The sequence below is a fragment of the Clupea harengus genome, chromosome 12 (assembly GCF_900700415.2).
Source record: "Clupea harengus chromosome 12, Ch_v2.0.2, whole genome shotgun sequence".
NCBI lineage: Eukaryota > Metazoa > Chordata > Actinopteri > Clupeiformes > Clupeidae > Clupea > Clupea harengus.
In genome coordinates, this window is record NC_045163.1 from 17499144 (window position 1) to 17524035 (window position 24892).

General features: G+C 44.0%; 1 protein-coding gene across 1 annotated transcript; it reads left to right on the top strand.

Moving 5' to 3' along the window:
* The first annotated feature begins 193 nt into the window (after positions 1-193).
* On the top strand, positions 194-20442 carry snx30 (sorting nexin family member 30). Its single transcript, XM_012834115.3, has 9 exons — positions 194-472; positions 4658-4846; positions 7251-7361; positions 8734-8892; positions 10315-10510; positions 12266-12465; positions 14042-14128; positions 14580-14732; positions 15811-20442. The coding sequence occupies exons 1-9, from the start codon at positions 332-334 to the stop codon at positions 15883-15885; spliced, it is 1311 nt and encodes a 436-aa protein (XP_012689569.1). The 5' UTR covers positions 194-331; the 3' UTR covers positions 15886-20442.
* Positions 20443-24892: the final 4450 nt, after the last annotated feature.

Sequence of the window (24892 nt, forward strand, 5' to 3'; positions counted from 1 at the left end):
CTTGGTCCCTTATAACGTTAGTTGGCACGATTTCGACTAGCAATTTGTTGCACCCAACGCATGATGCATAGATCAGTTTACAAATTCCCCTAAGTAACACTAACAGACACCTATCGACGGACAATTTGGTCATGTGATTATCATCATTTTTATTATTTCCGGTCTTGTCATTACACTTCCGGAACTGCGCAGTGCAGGTCAGCTGACAGATGTGTGCAGGTCCAGTGTACACGGCTTTGCTGGAAGCACAAACATTTACATCACTTGAGGGCAATTAAGGATCGGGGAGTGTTGCGGAACAGTCCTTTCACTTGTCCTCTTCGCTTGCACCATGAGTGCTAGCACCCCGAAAACGCTCCCAACGTCAGGACCGAAATCCATCCTAGACATTTGCCACCCTCTCTCTGCGGAGGAGTCTGTTCGCACCCCAAGCCCAGATGTAGGCAACACCACTGGCAGCATCGGAGAGAAGGTAAGTGGCAGCTCATCATTTCACATTGTTTACGTTGATCAGAGTACCACTGACTGACCGGATGCACCCCAATGGTCACGGTATCCCAAATGCGCAATCCTGATTCCATCAAACAAACAAAGTTCGCCGAGGGCTCCAGGATGATGCACATCTAAACAAATGTGATCTTAACACGTTTGAACAGAGGCTTTGCAAAGGTGTTTTATAGACACGTTTCCTATGTGATGGTTATCCTCAGCCCACACAATACACTTGTGTTATTAATCTGAGTAATATGAAATCGCAGTGAGAGTGACTTCAAAAGGTGTTAACCCCAGTGTGAGTGATGTGAAACCAACCTAAGCATTTCTGTTGTGATCGCAAATAATTCACAGTTCATTACCTTTTGTGAAATATTTACCATTCTGCAATACAGTTGAAGAGTTGGTTTGTGTCTGTGATAGAATTTTTTAAATAAAAACATGCTGGTAACTGTCTCAACATTTTGATACACTGTATATGAGCTACACTTCAATGGGTGGGGCAATCAATAGCAGAACAAAAAAAATATCCTTTATTGAAAACTTGTTAGTGCATTTGAACCCACTCTAAATGTATCCTGTGGCCATTCGTGGAAGTAGTTGGTGGCAAGCTTACTATGATCTTTTTGATATCTTCCTATCTTTTAGTTCAAATACATTCTGTGTTTATTTTTCAGTCTACCAGCAATGAGGTCAAATGGGGGCTGTATTTTTTTTATCCATAAGCCCTTAAAAAAAGTTTTTTCCATGTTATGAGAAACAAAATTGCTTTATCAGATGGAAATGTGTGTGTAGACGCAGTAGGCTACTTGATCTTACAATCACTGTACTTTTCCCTCCCCCTCTCTCCCCCGAAATACAATGACCCTGTGTCCTGCCTGTGACATCACATTGGCAGTACATTTAAACATTTAAAAATTGAATACTGTGTTTATTCATCACCAAGATAACAACTCATTTTAATTTGTTGTCACTGCATGTTTTTACTTAGCTATAGGACATTTGCTAAGAAAATGAACTGTTCCTTTAAAATAAAACCTTACCAGTCCTATAATAAAATGCTTCCTTTGTCTGTGCACATAGCATGACTGGGGAGCGGTCTGACTTGCTTGCTGTTAGTATCTCGGCTAAAGCCTATACCCAGGGCTGTGTGGGTCAGTCGTAATTTGTTATCGTGAGGAAGGATAGCCCTTATTTTTGTGATAGTGTGATCTAAGGTCCACAAGACAGCCAATGTGGACCTTTGGACGCAGAGTTGTCCTCCTTGAAGGAAAGACTTGACAGATGGTTGTGCACTTTCAGTCTTAGTTTGGCTGATTTCACCAACTAGTGCTCAGTAAGAGGGCATTCTTCTCTCCTCACCACTGCCTGTTGTCTGACATGCCTGCAGGTATTTGGCAGCTACCCTCTGCCAAATGGACCATCACATGATGTCTGCGTTGAATAGCCTATGACTGGCTCAAGCAAGAGTCTAGAAACTTTGGTGGAAGCCTGGAGCTTTAACTTACTACCTCAGGCACTTTGAAAAAATGTGCACGTTATGCTACATTACACTTTATCAGGGATTCCGACCTTGTTCTGATAGATATTCTAAACCCAGGGTCGACTTTCCTTTAGTGATAACCAGCTTTTCGTTTCCCAGCACCATTCATCACCCTGTTCTTTAGATCTATATAGATATAAGGAGAGAAGAGGAACAGCAGTGTCATGTCTGAATCAGTAAAATGTTCAGTTTTATTATTACTATTATTTAATGAGGTATAGCCAACCGGGAATAATTAGCCTACATAGTTTCAATGTTTTTTTCTTTGTATGGTGATGGTGTAATGTCCTAACTCCTTTTTCTGCGTATGCTAACTCCTCCTTCCGAGCAATATGTTTGTCATGGCTGTTGTTGGTTTATTTGTGTTTCTATTGAATGTGCATGAACCAGGTTAACAGAGTATACAGTATGTCTCTCTGTCTCCCTTTGCAAGGATGCACTTAATGACTTGTTTACAGACTCTGTCCCCCACTATTTGTTCTTCACTGCTTTGTAAGCAGCCAAGCAGAAATTGGCTCCAGAGTTGACACAAGGATGATGCGGATCTAGCCAAACAGCCATGTGTGTTACTTAATGACAGAGCTATGTGGTGCACAAGCACCTACAAGGAAGAATGTAGAAGTGACATAGTTACCTCATTGAAAACATCAGAGGCTAAACCCAATTTCAGAGGAAGAAAAAGCCCTAAAATTTGAACATAGACATTTTTTTCCCTTCCTCTGTCTTCCTCTCTCCTTTTCCACTTGCATATGTTTCTGTCTTCTCTCTCTTCTCGCTCCCTCTGTCTTTTTCTCTTTCACCCTCTTTGTCTTTCTCTCTCGCAATATTTCCCTTTAATCACTCATTCCACCCCCTTTCTAGACTCTTTACCCCCCCCCCCCTCTCTGCTAAGCTGGTTCCGTCTGCTGACTGCTGGTGTGTGTGTGTGTTTGTGTGTGTGTGTGTTTGTGTGTGGTTGGTTGGGTTCCCTGCCGTGGGAGTGTGAGGCCGGCAGTGAAGTGTATAAGGGTGCAGATGTGTGGAGAGACTGCAGCAGGCTGGCCTCATAAACAGATCTGTGTCCTTCACCCCTCACTGTGGCAGGCTCGCCCTCGGTCAAACACCTGCAACACACACACACACACACACACACACATATATATATATATATATATATATGGGTCCCTTTGGACCCAAAGTCAAACAAAAGGAGAGGGTTTGTCTTCATCACTTTCAAAGAAGAGGAGCCAGTCAAAAAGATCCTTGAGAAGAAATTCCACAATTTGAGTGGCTCTTCAGCAACAAACGGCAAAGAAGGACTGTGCGAGATAAAAATTGCAGTTGTAGTTGTAGTTGGTTATTTTTGGTGCGGCGGACGCTCTGGGGTTGCGTTGCAGCTCAATTGCATGTGGACACGCACTCAGATGATTATGATTAGGAACATTTACTATGCTCTCACATTCAGGACAGAGCGGAAGTCACAGCATAGTCATCAAAACAATCACACATACCTTGTTAGTGAACACATTATTTCCGCACTAGAATAAAAAAGAAAACAATCAGCCACCCACTTCTCACAGACATATACTGCCATCTGCCTACCATCAGTTTCACCCTGTCCCGTTGACTTTCAGTGGGCCAGTGTAACACTGAAGACTGGAACACTCGCAACGGCTTTTATTAGCTCCACACTACGCAGCGGCATCATCATCATCATCATCAATCATCATCAGTAACCATAAATCATCAATCCATCATCTGTGTGAGGGAGAGTGACCCATACTGTGGTCCCCCGTCCACTGGCATCACTTGTCCGCCCCGTGTTGCGCCCGTCCTTTTACCCCATCCCATGCCTGGGCTCCCCTTAGCTCGTCTCCTGTAGTACAATACTGTACTCTAGCTGTCCTCTGCTCTTTGCCATCGGTCGTTAGCTTGGCTACAGGCCCAGTCAGAAGTGCTTTGTGTATGGGTTTGTAGCTGTACATGTGTAGGTTTACTGTCTATGTTTCTTTGTACTTGATGTTTATATCTGTGATTAATGTCATACGTCCGTTGTGTCTGCTGCTTTATCATTTGTTTGTGTGTCTATAGGAGGAGTTTTTGTATGCTTGTATCTATGAGCCTATATGAAATAGTTTATACTTTGTAGTAAAGCTAGCCATATCTGCCCTGTTTATATTTCTGCATTCAAAGTCAGACATGTGTTTGTCTGAAGACTGTTCCTCCACTTGGTGCTCTTTGTCACTCTTGGGCTCTCTTCTAGTGATCCTCTAACAGGCTGTGTGTGGTCCGTCTTCTGGTGTTGTCAAAAGTAGCTGAATAGTCCAAGATATTTGATTGGCTTTTCCATTGCCTGTTGCCTGGGAGACCTGTTGAAAACAATAACTCTGGGCTTGATTTTGACTGAATATATGGCCAGTGTCAGATTGCAGGAAGCAAATGATCATTGGGGATTTCTTTTTTTCTTGTTGGACTGGTTGTTCTTGTTTTCCTGTTAGATAAATCCTGCTGCTAAGCACAGTCTGCATTACAAAAAACAGTGGCCGCAGTCTTCCTTGTTCATAGTAGTTTTCCACTCTTTTAAATATATATTAGTGATGCCATTTCCTTTGGAGTAACATTTTGATTTGCCCCTCTTCCCAGGATCTCAGCCTACCCAATGGGACGCCAGTGGACACGTCTAGCCCCGCCTCTTCCTCCTCCCTTTTGAATCGGCTGCAGCTGGACGATGACCTGGACGGCGAAACCCGTGACCTCTTCGTCACTGTTGACGACCCCAAGAAGCACGTGTCCACCATGGAGACGTATATCACGTACCGAGTCTCAACAAAGGTCAGGGAATCAACTGTGACGTTAACATCAGCTGTGGGTTGCCTGGGTGATTATTTGCCTGTAGAGCCCTAGCTTTGTTAAGAGCCTTCTTAAAAGTAGAGAGGGTCTGCAGAAAGTAACTGCATTTGGTAGGTAATGTTATTGTTTAGAACCTTAGTTTTGTAAAGAGCCCATTGAAGACCTTTTGGAATGACTAAGAACTTAATATTTGACATTAAATAGGTTAGATTTAGGTTCTTAGGTTTTCAGCTGTTTTGAGAACCGCTGAGAGAACCCAGAGAGGGTCTGCATAGAGTGATTATCTCTGAGTTGATGATGTTTGTATTTAGAACTGTAGCTTTGCAGATGGCCCCTAGGAGAGCGGTTGTGGTCTTGTGAAAATGTCACAATGGGAGCCGGAAAAGGGGAAGAACAAGAGACACACACACATCCTTCTGCCTCCTCTGTGTCCCAGCGCCTCACTGCACGCACTCTCTTCAAACTGCTGATTTTTCAGTTTTTCCTTGAGTAATTGCTTCCTGTCTAGAACTCTGTTTTCACAATGAGTTGCTTAAAATCTCGCCTCATGACCAATTCCATGAATAAAATGCTTCTGAAGAAGATCGCCCCCCCATAGAGAAACTATGTAACATTATGATGGGCTACCACGCACACTTAAGACAAATACTTACACATACATACACCGTTGTCTCCAGACTGATAGGCAATACACAGGCTCCCAAGGTTAGACTGTGATTTATGAAATGGGCAATCATTTCTGAATATCAACACACAGCTTGGCCCAACTGAATGGATCTCACTTGTATCCAAAATTGCAACTTACAAGCGAGGTTCAGGTATCTGATGCTTACCCTCATCTGTACTTTGATTGTTGTAACTTACTTGTGAGCAGCTTTGGATGAAAGCATCTTGTAAAATGTAAATGAATAAGCGTAGATGTAAATGAAAATTGCTCAGGTCATTTCCATGTGTGAGATGCCTTGCAAAAAATCCGTGGTGATGAGCTATAGCAGACTTAAGACAAGTCATCTGCTGAGCTGGGGAATGTCTAAACGGAGTGGCGATGAAGAAACGTCCATTCAGACAGAACTGTTAATGTCCTGGGCTGCCTCTGCTAAACCTAACAGCGAGTCAGTGCAGGCTGTCAGTGGAAGCTTGATGTGCTAATTGAAATAGAAATTAAACAGCAAAACAACCCCCACCCCCGCGTCTACACACACACACACACACACACACACACACACACACACACACACACACACACACACCCCTCAACAAATACCCACCCATACAAATACACACACACTTACTTCACACTCTGCCACCACTTTCATTGTGCCATGCACTCCCTATTGGACCTGTCATGCAGAGGGGAAAGAATGTTGTTGAAAATGTTTTTCAGTTTCTTTATTTTGTTGGTTCTCTTTCTTACCACAGACATGACTGAGAAGAGAGTTTGAGCTTGCCAATGTGTGATGTATCACAGCAACCAGGCCTTATCTGTCTCTGATAACGCATGCATGACTGCCCTTGCTATTAGTGTCCCTGTTTTAAACAGGGCCTGACAAACACACACACACACACACACACACACACACTCTCGCGCGCGCGCGCGCGCTGCCCTAAAAGTGTATATAATTGTGGCATTGATTGTGCTTTCACTAGTTTGTGTGCAGAAATGAGTTAAACATCGCTCTATGTGATTCTGTCATTCATCTTGCTGTTAAACTGGAAGCTTGACAGTCAGGGTCGTAATTCAGTCTTCTAATGGAGATGTTCAAATAGGCCCCCTGGCCGGCAAATGGCCACCTCAGCTTTCTGCTCAAATTCAGACTCTCAAGACTGGCAAAGTCTCTGTGATCCATTAACCACAGCGCATCAAGGAAACATCAGAGCACATCAGAGAGAAAAAATAGACTTACACCAGAAAGCTCAGCAAAAAATAGCAAACATGCATAACCATCTGCACAATGGCATGGAATCAAAAGGATTTGTGCGGTTAAAAGTATTATGTTCCAACCTCAGCACTGTCCCTGTGATGGTTGCCATGCTTTCTTACTGAGTTACCCATTAACTAATTAACTGTGTCCATCTGAGTGTTTTTGCCTTCTTCTTTGGAGACTAATGGGGGTAAAAACAGGAAGCTTTGTCCGTGGCAGATTCCAGGCAAGCATAAAATGGAGTAATCATCTTGACAAGTAGTCTTTCAGTGTGGTTTAGCTGAAGAAGTCATGATTTGTCCACCCCTGTAAGCAAAGAGTACGTTCAAAATGTCAGCAAAATCTTTCCTCCTTTCCTTCACATCTCTCTCTCCCTTTCTCTGTTTCTTTCCCCCAATCCCCCTTCTCTTTCTCCACCACATCCCTTTCTCTCCTTCCACCTCTCCTCCCCCCTCCCTCTCTAGACGACCAGGGTGGAGTTTGACCTGCCGGAGTACTCATTGAGGCGGCGCTACCAGGACTTTGACTGGTTGCGGCTCAAGCTGGAGGAGACTCAGCCCACTCACCTCATACCAGTAGGTAGCCCTCCCAAACACCACAGAGCCATACATCACCCATGAAATATCCTCTCAGTCCCTGACTGAGAAGTTGGAGAGAATTGAGTGGAGAGGAAACATACTCTCGTCATAGCAGTAGTTAGTGGGAGCTCTCCCCCACTACAGCAGCAGAACCGTAAACACTGTACACCACTGAGTATCCTCTTTCTAAGAGGAGAGGAGACTCTCTCTCCTCAGAGCAGAGAGTTAGGTAGTGGGAGCCCTCCCTCTCAGTAGCATAAAACCAGAACCCAGAAACCCATAATGCCCCCCCCCCCCCATTGGTTCAGTGCACATCTTACACCTCATGATACCCATTAACTCTTTTGCAAAATGGTCGGACTGAAATGCAGAGAATTCATGCAGAGGGATGGTTTCATAGGCAATTTACAGTATGTCTTGCCTTTTTTTGTGCTGCAATGAATGACGATAGCCTACTCTTCATTGTAACCAGTGTTCGCATATGTAAGATGTTTCATACTGTAGCTTCTAGATGTGGTACCAGGATTCTATTTCTTACAGGTAAAGTCATGTCAGTCATTGCTTTTGGTCGTACCAAATGCGGTATGCTGCCATCTTACGAGCAATCCACCTACTGCCTTTGTGCCTCCAAAATTTGAACTGTTGTCGGTTTAAGTTCCGACGACATTAAGTATTTGGAGGGAGGGGCTGCGCACCCGTGTCCTCTCTCATTTCTCACATGCAAGATGTACATGCAGACACCTGGATGACAAATGCTCAATTGGTGTATTTTTCATTCAGTTGTATTTAGCGTCAAAAAAATGACCTCGTCATAGGTGGTTACCGGTATGGTTTAAATCCCAAATCAGATTTGAGTTTGCAATATTGTTCATGAAAGTAATGTTAGTCAGATCATTTGAACTGGCACTGATTTCTTCAAGATCACGATGCATTGCACACAATGAATGTAGACCATCAAGTCCTTTTGAACATTGAGTAATTCATATTTTAAAAGCAGAGTGTGTGTTGTCTGCCTATGTGTGCCAGAATGTCAGTGAGTCAATGCTGTTAGAGAATCACTGCCCTGCTCCTTGCCAGATGTTACATATTGCTCATCCAATAGGTAGGAGAGTCAGACCTTTCCTCTCGTAGGGCAACGGGTTACGGTATGCAACGGCGGACTGCTGCTGCAGCTTAATCACATTCACATTTTCTTGCGGAAATGCATGCTCTATTTCAACCTGTCCCCATGGAAACCCCTTTCTCTAAGTCTCTCTGTGTATGTGCCTTTATTAATTGTACCTCTCTTTCTCACTCACCCTCTCTCTCTTTCTCCCCTCTCAATCTCTCTCACTCTCCCTCTCCCTCTCTCCTCTTCCCTGCCCCCCAGCCCCTGCCAGAGAAGTTTGTGATGAAGGGAGTTGTGGATCGGTTTTCGGAAGAGTTTGTCGAGGTGAGGCGAAAAGCGCTGGACAAGTTCCTCAAAAGGGTCGCAGACCACCCGGTGCTGTCCTTCAATGAACACTTCAACGTCTTCCTCTCTGCTAAAGTAAGCGGCTCTGCTCTCGCAGGAAACACACTCTAACCTCCAATTTCACTCCGCACATTTCCAGAACAATTTCTTACCTTCTTACTTCTTCAGCCCCTGGTAGAACAATATCATAGAGCTATGTGACCCACATACATTTCTCTCTCCCTATATATATATTTATATATTTAATTGAAAGAAAACACTATCATAATGATTATAATCCTGTATTTATAAAATTACATTATAAAGGAAGTAAATAAGTATATTTCAGGCCATGAACAACAGCCTCCATATAGACAGTGAATTGCACGTGATGCATCCACGGGGACATGCGATATGATAAAGGTAGCCTGGTTCATGGATGACTTGGTCATAAATGTGAGTTAGATTATGTACACTCCTGTCATAAAGGCACAGTACATTATGACCTAAATTAGTTTAAAGCCAGAGTGTGTTCTGTGCGTTGTAGTCATAAAGGAGCAGTCATTTTCTCCAAGCTAGTCGTGTCTGCCTGAGGGCAGATGGTGTGGGTGCCCAGGTTGAGATTTATCAGGTCAGTTTTAATGGACGTTTCATTATCGATCCCGTTATAAAAGGCCAAGGGGGGTAATTATTTAGGGAGACACTTAAAAGATGGCCGACAGCAGTTATTAATAAGAGCTGCACAGCCATGCCCACAGACCCTTGATATTTTTTTCACTGTTGTTTATTGGCTGGGAATCATCTTTTTCACACCTCGCTGCTTGTCAATAGCGTTTGCACCCTCAGCTAAAACTGTGGAATCCCAGCCAGTGGGATGTTGAATGATTAGTCGTTCTTCTGCTATCTGTCAGAGACCGTACGCCATCAGTCAGCTGGCCATGACGCATACATCGAATATGTTTGGAGCTTCTCTGGGAGCATTTGGTTTAGCCAAGCCAAGCCACTGTTGTCCGTGGTTCACGGGCCATGTCTGAAAGCATAGGTAACAGCCTAGGCGGGCTATATTTCCTATCTGCTACATTAGACAAGGCTACTTAAACTGTAAGGATCTACAGAACGCAGCTGAGAAATGTAGCTTTGTGTTGAGGAGTTTGGGGTCCACCGGTTTTTAAACCTTTATTGCCTTCATAAAAACGAATTTATAAGTTCGTATTGTATTTACAGTAACAATTGATAGAAATAAACCTGCAGGCATAAAACCCTTTTGGATGGCCATCTGTATCATTGGAAAAATCAGTTCTATAGTTCCATAAAATCCTTTGGGGGATCAAGCATCCGGTTGACGTTCTTTATATACCGTAGTGTGTGTTCATGCGTTATTTTATTGTTGTCAAAACAAGAAGCATACAATACATTTTAAAACAAAAATCAGATTTGATGTATATGCCTGTAAGAGTTGACATATATGTGTAGGTGGAAATCTTACCTGTCGTAAGGACTTTCATCTGTGTTGCTCAGGACCTGAACGCATATAAGAAGCAAGGCCTGGCCCTGCTGACCAAGATGGGGGAGTCGGTGAAGTACGTGACGGGCGGCTACAAGCTGAGGGGACGGCCGCTGGAGTTTGCCGCCATGGGTGACTATCTAGACGTGTTCACGCAGAAGCTGGGCACCATTGACAGGATAGCACAGAGAATCATCAAAGAGCAAACAGGTAAGCAGTCTATGGGTGAGCATGTATGTATGTGTTGATATCCCTCAAGTACGCACTTAGAAAAATGGGGCTCAGAGGAAGTGTACTTCTCTGTCCAGGGTTTACCTTCTGACTATTAATTTTTTTACAACAGACTTTGTTCAGCAACACTATCGTTCAAAAGTTTAGAATCACCCAGAAAAGGACATGTTTTCCAGGAAAGAGAAAATACAGTCAAGACATTGACAGAACTATTAATAATCATTTCAGCTTGAAATTACATTGTTGCTCTTGAATATTTGCCTTTATTAAAAAATCCTTTATTTGCAGCTATTATGAACTTTGCACCATTACAGCTTGACTGACTCTTCCATAAATAGGACTTGTAGTGTTTTGGGTAACTGTCTTGTTGTAGCTGAAGTCTTTTCCTTTCATTGGCCAGCCTCGGATATGGCTGTTTCTTTGAAACTTTCTTTGAAACAGCATTCCAGAGCCTCTCCACTGTTAAGATGAGACTGGGGTTTTATGAGTTCTATTTACTTTATTTAAGAACGCTGCCAGCAGAGAGTCTGTGAGGCATCTGTTTCTCCAATTAGAGATTCTGACCTTTTTATCCACCTGCACAGTTGTGCACCAGGGCCTCGAGCTTGTCTTTCTGTCCTGGTAAAATCCACACCTTTTTCAGATTTCTTCATCTCTTGCCAATTTCTTGGGTGGTAATAGCCTGACGAGTTGCAGTAGTGACACTCCAGAGGAGTAAACCAAAGCAGGGTGGTTTTATCGCTTCCTGAAACAGCAGAGTTTTCAGCCAAACAGACATAATTGCTTAAGGGTTGTCTAATGACGAATTGGCCTTTTAAACATGATTATGTAAGACCAGCTAATATAACATAACGAGTGCCATTAAAACAGGAGTAATGGTGGCATAAAATGTGCCTTTTTACACCTATGTGGATATTTCATTCCTGTTGTAATAGTCATTTACATTAACAATGTCGGCGCTAGATTGATGATCGATATTGGGCTATTTTAATTGATTAAGTGATTTTCTTTAAAAAACAAGGACATTTCTCAGTGATTCAAAACTTCCGAACGTCAGTGTAAGTGTTTCGGAGTGTGCTCATCTTTGTTACTATCTCCACTCTGTCTGTGTAGTCATCCCTCTTGCTTTGTCTCTGTTCATCCCTTCATCATGATTTCTTTCCCTTTCTGTCTCATTGTTCTTCCCTCCTCTCTTCTACTTGTTACCATCATTCTATAATTTCCTCTCAGCTTTCTATTCCTCTTTTTTTCTCACCCTCTTAATCCTCATCTCACTCATTTATCTCTCTTTGATTTTCCCTTTCACTCTCACTCCTCCACTACACTCTGTGTCACTCTGTTTCTCTCCATCCCTCTAACCACTCCGTCTCTGTTCCGATCTTAGGCTTAAGTCGGTTTTCTCCATTACTCTCTCTGCCTGCCTACTTCTTTCCATCTTGTTCTAACCACCACTCTGTCTCTCTCTCTCCCCCTCTCTCTCTCTCTGCCTCCCCCATCTCTCTATCACTCTAACAATGACTCTCTCTCACCAACCTCTCTTCCCTTTTTCTCTTTATCTCCCTATCCAACACTCTCTCTTTTTTTTTTCTCTCTCTCTCTCTCTCTGAATTGAACTAATTCAGTTCCATTTTTTCTATTTATAAAGTGGCATTAACAATTGAGCTTGTCAACTGTCTCTCTCTCCCTCTCCCTCTCCTTCTCCCTCTCTCTATCTCTCTCTCTTCCCACTCCCAGAGTACCTGGTGGAGCTGAGGGAATATGGGCCGGTGTACTCCAGCTGGGCGGGCTTCGAGGGCTCGCTGCAGGAGCCGCTGGAGGGCGTGTCAGGCTGCGTGGCCAACTGCGCGGGAGCGTTGGAGGAGCTCACCGAGGACATGAGCGACGACTTCCTGCCCGTGCTCAAAGAGTACGTCCTCTACATCGAGTCTATGAAGGTGAGCAAACACATGCCTTAACCTGTGTTGTCTGAAGCAAAGTCACACACCCTCAGATATGGGATGGGGGTATGCTAGCAGGGGGGGGGGTTCAGAGCCTTTGGGAGGCAGGAGGTGGGCCTGGCTCTCCTGTTCGGTGTGGGTCTCCTGGTGAGTTGGTCCTTAATTAGTCCCAGGAAAGGGTCATTCAACAGCCTGGAACATGATGACAGTCGGGCAGAAACAGGACAACGCAGATTTAGCTGGAACTGAAAAACAAAGCTGTACTATATACAAATGTGCAACATTCAATGAGTCTGTTGCTCAAAAGTGGCAAATTTCACTTTCATGAGGAAGTTAGTTGGAGGAAGTCATTGCTCCTCCTTCTCTTTCACACAGGCGCACAATGATACAGACACATTCCCTCTCTTATCCACCACACACACACACACACACACACACATAATCTTTTCCGTCAGTGCCACAGGCCTTGTGTCCCCTGTCTGTGTGGTTAGCGGCTGCTCTAGCCCTGGTTCTTGTGTTTTGCTGCATCATGCAGGAGGGAAGCTGCCTTGCGGAACCTGCCCTTCCCTCCACTGGAGAGACACCTCAGGGACAGCTACTGCTTGCTCGCCTCACAAGCCTGGCTATTCAGGGGAATCGCTCTTCCCTGTGGAGAAGATTGTTTTCGCACCTCGTTCATTCTCTTTAGTAATGAGAGACCATTTTCATTTTTGTTTTGACTTTGTTTTTCATACTTATCCGGCTTGGTATGCTAATTATCTAAACACTCACGCACACAACCATCCTGTTATTGTGCGAGAGTTGATTGCTCATAAAAGTAATTGGCCCAAGACTTTCCATTTTGAACTTTAATTGTATTTTCTTTTCTCTCTCCTCTCATAGCACATAGTTAATATGACAGTCAATAAGATGGAATTAAAAAACGAAGGCGATCACAATAACTTTGAAATGAATGAGAGCTTCCGAGATCTTCTAATATAACCAGATAATATGCTACTACCGAAAACACAGCTTTGCATTGTGGGTTGTCTCTGTTTTGGCGCTGCTCGGTAGCGCCAGTTAGCGCCAGTCCCAGTTACTGGCCCTGGAGTTGGCGGAGGCTTGGAAGCTTTGCTATTTCTATAATGAGGAGAGATGAAGAGACTCAGCAGTTTCTCCCTGCGCTGACGGCACGCAAAACACCAGCCAGCAAACACCTCGTATTGCACGCCCCATCACTCTTCAGCCGCCGGGCCACCAGCCCAGGAGGAGGAGATGTTTGAGAGAGAGAGGGGGAGATGGGGAGGAGGAGGGAGAGAGAGAGATGGAGTGAGAGAGAGAGAGAGAGGGAGAGAGAGGAAGAGAGAGGGAGAGAGAGAGAGAGGAAGAGAGAGGGAGAGAGGGAGAGAGAGGGAGAGAGGGAGAGAGGGGGAGCGAGAGGGCGACAGAGAGCGACAATGTAGCAGGCCTAGGAAGAGGACAGAAGAAAATAAAGTAGTTGGTTGAGCAAAAGGGTAAGAGTCAATCAAGACAAGTGTGTAGTGTCTGCATGTTTATTCTCTGTGTGCCAGTAAGCGTTGCTTCTCTCCCACAGACCGTCCTGAAGAAGCGAGATCAGGTGCAAGCTGAGTATGAGGGCAAGCTGGAAGCCGTGGCCTTCCGCAAAGAAGAGAGAACGGCGGTAAGTCTGCAAATCCAATGAGAGTTGCATTTCTGATGTTAAAACAACTGATGATTTTTCTCTTTTTGGCATTTAGCATCGATCCGCCATTATGGGGAACAGGCTTACTCTAATTATGACAATTCGTGTTCTGATTTGAAGCCATTCTTCCGGTGTTATCCCTGTTACTTGTCTCAGCATAAATAGAAACCCTTGATAGATAGACTAGCTGTGTGTAGTCCACATATGTTGTGGCCTGTTTTGGAGAAGCTCTCCCTGGGTAAAAGTCAAAGTGGAGAGCAACTTTTTCCTCTTGTGGCGTCAGGGGCGTATGTGCTGTGCTTTGCCAAGGCTTGGCGCAGGAAGAGCTTGGCAGGGTGTGTGTGCGTGTGCTTGCCAGCCATGGCCAGTGCCCTCTGTGTGCCTGTGTATGTGTGTGTGTCATCCTGAGTGCCCTCTGTGCCCGTGGCAGACCCCGACAGACGTGGAGAAGTGCCAGGACCGCGCGGAGTGCTTCAACGCCGACCTGAAGGCTGACTGGGACCGCTGGCAGAACAACAAGAGACAGGACTTCAGGCAGCTGCTCACCGGCACGGCCGACAAAAACATCCAGTACTACGAGAAGGTGAGAGAGGGGGACAGAGAGAGAAAGAGAGAGAAAGAGAGGGAGATGGAGAGAGATAGATGGAGGGAGGGGAGAAGACGTCAGAGAATAACAAGGAAGAACTTACCGGCATTGTATTAAACATATAGTACTACGAGAAGGTGAGGGAGGGAGAGAGAGAAGAAAGAGAAAGAGCGAGAGAGAGTAAAGAGAGAAGTACGTGAAAAAGGGAAAGTCAATGAGAGAGACAAAGAGAGAGAAAGCTTGAGTGAAGGGGAGAGAGAAAAAGAGTGAGAGAACATGTCGGAGGAGAGGCTATTGTAGACTGTCAGTGGGGAAAAAAAGTGCAAGGTAGGAAAAGACAGCGGTAAAGAGAAAGAGAAAGGTTTGGGATTGAAAGTGGACAGGGGAAGGGGACAGAGAGGACAATGAGAGCAGAGCAATAGTGGCCAAGTCCTGGCATGTTTGCTCTCTCAGCAAGATGCAGCCAAACGTGAAATCTACACAATAGTTTTAGACCACAGACACATACTCACTAACTTGTTTGAGTTTCACACTAACCACCAACAAACAAACACACACACGAAAGCCTGGTTCAGTGCTGCAACCAGGCCTGTCTTTAACTGGGAACCTCCGGTGGAATTATCTCACCTTTTAGTACTGAGTCACCGTGCCAAACATCGACACAGCCCTGCAAAATTCCAGCCGCCACTGCCAACTGGGGAGAGTCCAGCCAGAGCGAGAGGAGAAAAGCAGGGATTGGGGTTTAGAAACCGGTTGCAGCATCATCCATCTTGTTCTGCTATGAAAAGAGCGGTGCGGCCGCAGACTTTTATGTCTTCCTAGAATCCATTATGGCTCAACCGCTCATTAGATTAACTCTGTCCTCTAATCCAGTACTCTAATGTTACCCTCACAACAACGTTAATGTTGCTCCGATTTGGAGACCAATGTTGTGAGTGTTGCTCTACAGATATAAAACAATTTCATTTTTTAAGACCTGTCTACTAGCACAGCTTTGTTTATGTTTAAGGTTGAGAGTGAACACTTTTTGATGATGTTTTGTTTTGTGCGTGGGTGCGTGTGTGTGTGTTTTCAGTGCCTTGCAGCTTGGGAGTCCATCATACCGTTGTTACAGGACAGACAGGAAAACACCAAAACGGAAACAAGCTGAGCTGATATCACCTGTCGCAATATGCTCCGCCTCTCAAGCCCCAGCCCCACCCCACGGCCCAATTGTGTCGCTTGGAGCGCTCACATGACCTGTGTGGGGATCCCCTGATTGGTTGGGGTCTGCCCTTAGAGCCATGTGTGGGGAGGGGTTCACAGACTTGATAAAGACTGCAAGTATTATTATTATAATTATAGTTTTCGGTCCCATTCCTCCTCCTCCTGCTCCCTTATGTATGTCTATTTGTGATGTCCTCCACCGATGGCCCTGCCTGGGGGTTAGAGTACGGTACAACAGCTCACTCTCATTCTTTAAAGTGTACGCCATAAGCACACCATATCGGCTAAGCCACAGGCCCGGAAGAAGCTCTCCGACAGGCTCTCCCAGAGGACTGTGAGATGGACGGACATGGAGGGGGCATCATGGAAGCTAACATGTACAGTTTTTGTTTTGTGTGTGTGTGTGTGTGTATGAGACAGAGACTTTAGAGATAATTTGTAGTTTTAAGGCAAACGGTTGCCAATCCTTTTATAACTTATGCTGGTTCTCTTGTTTTGTTGTTTCAATACTGTATGTTGCGGGAGATATAGCGGTATTTTTTTGTTTTCTTTTTTTATATTTGTTTCTTTTTTTGTCTCTTTTGACTCTTTCTTTTTGTTGCGGTTCATCCTTCAATCCAAGAAAAGACTGTTGAAGGTCTGCCCAGAGTTTGTACTGGCCAAAGATGAAGACGTATCCTCAAGTCTGGTACTGAAGTCTTAGAACCCCACTAGAACCTGGTGGTTGTAGAGTTATACGACTGAGCTCAGCCATGTTGAGTTGACCCCACCTCCCCTAGCCCTTGTTCAGGGCGCTGCTCTGTTTGACGCCTGCATCTTTTTGAAGGTTGTACCCGTCTCCCCTGGTTTGACCTCTCACTGAATATTCATGTGGAATCTGCCCCAAGGTGACCACTAGCTCGCTGATGAAGGACGTTGTGTGTTGTGGAACATCTATGCCTGGCTGAGCCAAGCTTCACAGTGAGCCCAGGTGTCGTGTGAAGGGATCGTCACATTTTGGTCACCTTGTGGTCGCTCACAAGTTTTCTGAGGCAAACGTTTTTTTGCTATTTCCCACAAAGTTGATGCAATTGCAAAATTGAAGGAATAGTGGCCCTGTTGTGTATCTAGTTCATCCTGCTGAAGACTCATCCTTTACATATGTATGAAGCCAAGTAACCCTCCCATGTCAAATGTGTGGAAATGTGTGTGTGTGTGAATTTTTTTATTTTTTATTTTGGCAGCATCATCAGGTTGCGTTTAACAGCGTCTCATTTAAGCGATTTACGCTTTCTGTTGGCGTTGAGGTCTGTTTGTTTGGTTGCTGTTTGTAGCTGTTGTGACTGGACGCTCCCGGCGGATCCTGACCTATAATTTGGCTACGCACAGCGTATGATTTTCAGTCAGAGTAGGAGTTTGTGTTCAGACTGCACAGAAATACTGTCTATGTCTTGTTGTCTCTCTGAATTTCTGTCTTCTCTTGCTATATCTCACACATTCTCTCTCTCTCTTTGTCTTTCTCTGCCCCATTTGCTCTCTCACTCACTTCCTTCTCTTTCTCTCCACTCTCATTTTCTTGCTCTCTCTGTCTCTCCCTCCCTATCTATCTCTCCCTCTGTACATTGAACCTTTGTGGTCCATCCATACCATATGCTATAAACGTAGCTTTATTGCAAGTGCTCAGTGTGCATGGGCAAACCTGATCATTTAAATTTGCAATACAATGGGCTGGCACTACTAGGAAGCTCTCCCAGCAATCCTAGAAACAGATATACCACATGAAAATGAGGAGGAGGCTCCCCTGTAATGCATTATAATCATCCCGTCCTGTGTTTTTCTATGCCTATTTCCTGTTTTGACTTTGTCTGGGAAGCAGGGCTAGGGGCAGCTCAGAGTGTGTACACAATGCCACTACATCTGTGTGTGTGAATTGGTTTTATTCATGGTGCTCCTGTTCTCTCAGTCACATTGGGCCTTGGCTGTACAGTACGTCTATTGTCTCTCTCCACAGTCCTCTAGCTCTGTTCCAGTCCAAGCCTATACATGTGATGTGTGGCGCTATGTTCAGCCTCACTTTTTTCAAGGATATACTGGTGTGAGAGAAGGATAAATCCTCTCTGTTGGTACTGATGAGCTAGGTTAGCCACAGTGTGTATGTAGTTAGGTGGTGGGCAGGTTGAAATAACCTTAATAACTAGATAGTCAATAAGGCCTTGTAAACACAGGCGACAGCATAACCTAAGTTGACTTCAGTTGTTAAACCAGTTATTGAATGAACTTTACTGTGTGTTGAGTGTTACTGTATGGTTATTCAGCAATGACTGGATGGGGCTAGTTGCTAGTAAGAATAACTTCACCTCTCATCTGTACCCACTATCCTCGGTCTCGCTACTCCACCACCCACTCATTCCTACCCCCAAACCCAGCCAGTGAGGTGCAATAATGACGTGACGTTCTACTATGATTCCAGACTGTTGTCATCATAACTCTGGTTATTCGAGACTAGAGTCCATCAGAATTGGCTTGTGCTCATGTTCCCTCTTCAGTATGTCTCCTCTCCTGTGGCACACCAGCGCAAAAAAAGCTTTATTGTTTGTTTCTGATTGATGCAGCCATCACTTATAAACCACTGTTAGCCCATAAACCTCAGAGATGTGTTATGTTCATGTGGCAATGTTTTGGAAATAAATGGAAGGTATTATGCATCTCATTAAGTGGATGTGTGTCTAACCCATGTCTGATGTGTGGTGCCTACCCTATCTGTCACCCTTTCTGAAACTGCAAAACAAAACAGGTAAATGATGACTCCGTCTTGTGCTTAACAGCCTCAGTCTAGTCAGGCCTTATAGGTTAAGATTGCCAGGCTGTGATCAGCTCACCCTTGTGTGGGTTAATTATTCTCTTTCAGCCTTGTGACAATCAGCCTTAGCCTTTTGCTTTGCACTGCGGAAGACTGATAACTGACGATAGGCCTTCGGCAGTCAAGGCTCTCTTGTCACAGCTATGTATAACCGAGAGACAGGAGCTAGGCCTACTGCAGTCACAGCTATGACAGAGACCGTGAGGTCACCAGCATTGAGGTGTGCCTAGAAGAAAGTGCTTTTGACATGAGGGTGGGTTGTGTATTCCTGTGTACCTCTACTACTTTCCTCTTAACCCACCCAGGGTGTTTTTCATTCACCAGATGTCCATGTAGCCTTGTTCAAGCAGGCACCTTTCATTGTAAGCTGTATGGAAATCTAAACATAACAATCAGTTTAGTTTACTCAGAGAGCGGAGGTATGTGTCCATACTATTGGAATGTTGATTTAAAGTAGATGAAGCATTGGTTAATGTCTACATTGAAAGAATCTGAAAAGCTGTACATTATGTTCTGTTCTTCTTAAGTTTGAGTTAAAGGTGAAGCTCCTAGCATTTTGTAAATGTTCTTTTTATTTTGTCTTTATGTTTTAAATAATTGCCTTTGTGTGACTATGAAAGAAAAGGTTGTGTTGCCTCTGATTCAGATTCAGATATTATTATTGCGATAAATGGGCTACACACATATACAAAGCCTGTAGCACAGCAATAGAAAAGACATTTTGCAATGTTATTCAATCTCTGAAAAAGGAATACAAATTCAAATACTATAAAGGGCGGCCTCATTGAAATCCATGTATACTGTTGACTACTACTAGAAATACCCCCCAAAAGTGATCTCTTAATTTTATGAAACTAATGTAACGTTAAACAATATAGAATGAGACTTTGTTCACGATAGGTAAATATCACTCGGTGTAAACCCCGCCCCCTTGTGGCAAACAAAGTGAAACTCAAGTGTGAAGTTTTGTAGCAACATTTAGAGGCCCAACACCAAAGTAATCTGTCTTGGGATCAGTGGGGAAATTAGTATACCGGTATTTGTACTGGCCTATTGTCTTTCCTTCACCTTTTTTTTTTTTTTGCTCAAACACATCGCCTTAGCTTTATTTCCGCATGGGAGAATGCATATGTTGCTGCCGTGTTAAATTAAACAATAGAAATTTCAATTAAGTTATTTGGGGGTAATTGTCTCTAGCCTACTGCAACAGAATAGTTTTCCCCATCATCATGATCATGGCGGTATAGGCTATCGAAATACATCCGATGTTTACTTTACAACCAATCTTGGCATATTTTTTATTTATTTTAGATGCAGTCGTCCGCAGTGAATTCACTGCAAACGTGTTTCTGTTTACATGATTTGGCAGAACATCTTTGAGAAAAAGTTCAACTGACAGGGCACCTTTGAAAGAGCTCTCTTTTTTGTATTTTTGAACCTAAATGTTTATAAGACAAATACAGTTTATTTTACAGTTATCCCACTGTTCCCATTTTGGTGTGAATTGTTTACTGTTGACTTCATAAAAATGAATAATTTTGATGTTTAAAATAGTTTGAGAGGTTTGAAGGACACCCTGTACATCTATGTTGTTTTGATGCTGTTACCTTTACCTCAAATGATTTAATTATATTGGACCAATAAAATGGAATGTACTAGGGACGTCGTTTTCTGATTATTTCACTAATTCACTTATTTCAATAGAATTGGGGAGAAAATCGTCAGCCGTTACCTTTGAGACATCAATATGAACTAAAGTGCTAGCTTTGCGCAACAAAAAAAACAGCCTACCAATTAAGGCCTATAGACCAGGCAAAGTAGCGTTTTTCGACAGACAAATTTTGCAACTTAGATCATTTCTCTGAGGTGTCCAGAACAACATACTAAAAGTCCTAAGAAATCCTAGTTGAGGAAATATTTTAAATTCTCATCAATCCGAGATGTGTGCCAATAAGGCCAGGCAACATTACACCCAAAATGAAACTTTACTCAATGAAACTACCCATGAAAAGTAAAATTTTTTGTATTACAAGTTTCTTTGAAAAATATTTTAATATGCAAATGAGCTATACACTAATCGAATATGCCCAAAATACACCCAAATAGGCTTAATTTTTTCCTTTACTCCTACCACAATAAAACTTTACATATTAAAAGTATACATGAAAAGTAACTTTTTTTGTATTACAAGTTTCTTTTGAAATTAATTTGAATATGCATATGAGCTCCACACTTATTGAATACGTCCTAATTTGCATAGGCAGAAACACCATTCATATGTATAACAAATACATCGGCCCAATCTTCATCCAATCATCCTACTGCCAATGGGTGATGGCAATGCTGCTTTTAGACTGGCCTCTAATCCAGCCTGGATCCTCAACCCTTTTGCTCTTGGTTCTGGCACCCCCTATATCAGTTCCGGGTTTGTTTTTTGCTTAATTCTTCCCCTCTGGGTCATATTCATCTGATAAATCAGGCAACTGTGAGTTTGTGCAGCTAGTACCACGACATTCTCCGCAAATGGCAGTGCAAGGGAGTCCATGTTTTTTGCATGTGCATCTCTTTGTGCTGCAGTCTTTCCTGCAACTACAGCGGACAACATCTAGTATTTCTGGTGGTGCCGCAGGCTGATCGGTCATTATAGGCATAAATCTCCCATCCAAAACATGCCACCCCCAGTCTTTTGGGTCCATACGTTCACTTCCCCCTTTCCACTCCATCATTTAGTAAATGACCCGAAGACTATGGAACTTTGCAGCTGTTGACGTTGGAGGGAGAGTTTGAGGTTCCACTGGAGATGAGTTCTGAGTGACTTTATCACAGAATCGCCTGTATCTCAGCATATCCAGTGATTCATCTTTTTCGCCCCGAAACAGTGATACTAGAGCTTTATACCTGCTGCAATGATGATGCCTTTTCCCACATTTTCCTGTGACTGGTTGAACACCTTAGCTTGTTCGAGAAAGCTAGTGTCATTCTTTACTTTTTTCAGTGCCATTCCCTTTCCTATGCCAAATAGACAAGACGTAGAATCACAGCCTAAAATGGCATGGATAAAGAGGAGATTTGTCACACACCTTGGGACCAAGTAACTCCTTCGTCTGCTTTATGCACCATATCCGTCTTGTTTTTGTAGCTTTCTTTGGTTCTGGTGCCAGAAACAGCTCCTGTGCATTCAGATCAGCATGATGCAACAAGAGTACTAACAAATCTGTGTCATCACCTACTAAGACTGTGAGCGTGTCTACTACCGGACACTTGAGCACTTCGAGCACTGACTTTCAGTGCTTAGGGCGCCACACTGACAAAACCAGCAGAATTCAGTGCACTAAAAGTACCCGGATGGCGCACTGCAAACGGGCAAAAAATGCAGTGTGAAACGATGGACACTACTGGCCCTAAACGGGCGCCATCTTGGCTACGTAGCGGAAGAGGAGGAGCCCTCTCGCCAGCTTTTCATTTTATTTCTAAAACAATGGCGGACGAGATGGCTACGGTAGCACAAGCGGTAGACCACGAAGCTACAGACCGTAAATGTAAGTATCTGCGGTAATTAAACATTGTACTGATATTAAAATGTGCTACTAACATGCCATTCTCAGATTAAAGCCAGCGACATGAGTATTTGGTGGCGTTAACGATGTATATGATGTATACCGACTGTTAGCATACCTAGCTAGCTAGCTAGGTAGCATTAGATGCCATTGGATCTGCATGGCAGTTATGATAAGCTAGCTGGCTAATCCACCACCCGGTCCTCTTGCCAGTCCGACGAAGGTGCACTTTTATCGGACACTTTTAGCTTGACGAGCGGGGGCAGGTGGCGGGCTCCAGGCGCTTGCTCCAACGGCCAGTCCGACGACAGATAGCTATGTCAGTCATCGGACAGTGTTAAACAACACCTGTTCTGTTAAACAATCGAAATAGCAATTTTAATAATGGATATGCTCAGTTTAATAACGGGTTAATATTCTTCTTATAAAATGCTTATTTATATTTTAGTTTTAAACTGCATACATTTGAAAAGTAGTTTCTTGTGGAATTTTAGAGGCATATTGACAAAATAATTTGCTTAACAAGTGAAATGGTGATGGTGAAATATTACAAACTCATAAATTGTTTGCCAATTATAGGGGAATTCTGGTGTTCAGAACCCCCTATAAAAATTTTATGTATTAATTTAAATGTAATCATGGTCTGGGACATAGCACTGAATGGCTATCCTTTCTCTGTTTTCTGCCCCAGAGACGTTTCCTGGAGGTGCTGGTGCTGGTTCTGGTGCTGGCTGGTCCGCTGCCGCCCTCCCGACATCTGCATCTGGCTCCAGCAGGTCACCGTTGGTGAGGCAGATGTTGTGGAGCATAGTGCAGCACACAATGACCTCTGGCACAAACCTCACATCCACCTCCAGGGCCTTTAAGAAGATGGACCGCCATCGCGTCTTCAGTATCCCAAAGGACCTCTCCACAACACACCTCGCCTTTGACAGGCAGCAGTTGTAGCGTGCTTGGAGGTGGTTGCGGACAGGCTGCCTGAAGGGGGTCATGAGGCAGATGGGTTGGGACAGGCTGGGGTAGCCACCATCCCCAAGGATACAGTATCCTGGTGGAGGGTATGACTGCTCATAGAAGATGGGGCTGTTTTTTAGGACCCTGGCATCATGCACTGAGCCTGGGTAGCCCACACACACATATATGAATTTGCACTTATCACAGATGGCCTGCAGCTGGATGGAGTGAAAAAGCTTCCTGTTGAAATAGCAGGCAGCATCCTCCGCTGGGGGCTTCACTCGGATGTGGCAGCCATCAATAGCCCCCACCACTCTGCTGAAGGCTGCTGACCCAGCTAGACGGGCGAAGCGGGCACCTAGGCGTGGGAGTTCCTCTCCTGTAGGGTGGCGAACAACGGTGTACAGGAGCGCAGCGATCTGCCCACTCATCCTGTGCACCAGCCGGTGAACGGTGGCCCGGGGCATGTCGAAGGCCCTGGCCACCACCCGATAGGAGGTGGCGCTGGCAAGCTAGAAAAAAAACACCAAAGTGGAGATCTCTGGGCCCCAACTGTGGTCACACTCAGTGCCCAGCACAGCCATGAGGGCATTGAAGGACTCCCTGGAGAGCCTGAAGTCGACCCTCAGGTCACTGTGGCCGTCAAAGTACAATGCCAGCAGTGGCATCGAGAGATTGATTTGGCATTGCCGCCTGGGGCTGGGTGGCTGCTGTAGAGTGTGTGGGGAGGGGGAGGGAAGATTACATTAATATATTAATATGTAAGTCACTTAATCAATAAAATGTTGTATCATTGAGGTTTTTTGTAGTTTTTTGTATTGCCTTTTCTGGTATATTAGAATTGATGCATGTTTGTAACAACAATTAATATGCCTGTGTGTTCCATTGCTAATTGATTCCTGTATCAGGGTAAACTTAACTACAACAGAGATGTGTATAAAAGTACAGTCAGTCAAGGTAGGCCTATTGCTGTGTGAATTCAAGCAGATGATGCCTATTATTTCAGTTGATAATTCTTAAAACTAATTGAAATCTAGGGACATACATACAGATTTGTCATGTTTTATTTCCATATGGTGTGTATGTGGATTGCAAAGAAGTAGGCTACTTCTGACAGATAATTGAGAATCTCATTGCAACTACTACATAAGGCTAGGCTGTGAAGGTAAGGCAAAATCACAATCAAATGTACATACCAGCTCGCGTTCAGCCAGAAGGCGGAGGATCCTGCCACGATTTCGGAGGTCAAGTCAAATGTATTTATAAAGCACATTAAAAAAGAACTCACGCTGACCAAAGTGCTGTACAATTAAATCACAATTAAATATCAAAACAAATAAAAAAACAGAAGTGTGTCATAGTTTCCACATGGGGTGGAGAAAGGGGTAAACAGTAAATGGACAAAAAGCACGTTTATTTTCAGAAATACCGGCAGGTTTAGATTCTTCTTTTTTTTTTTTTTGGCAGGTTAAGTTTCGCGGGTGTCGTGAGCAGATTTGCGTCCGTCACTTCCGCCAAGTGGTTAACGTAAGTGTTCCATTTGAGACAGCACTAATCAGCGACGGAGTGCACTACAGATGTAAGTGCACTGTATTGCAGTG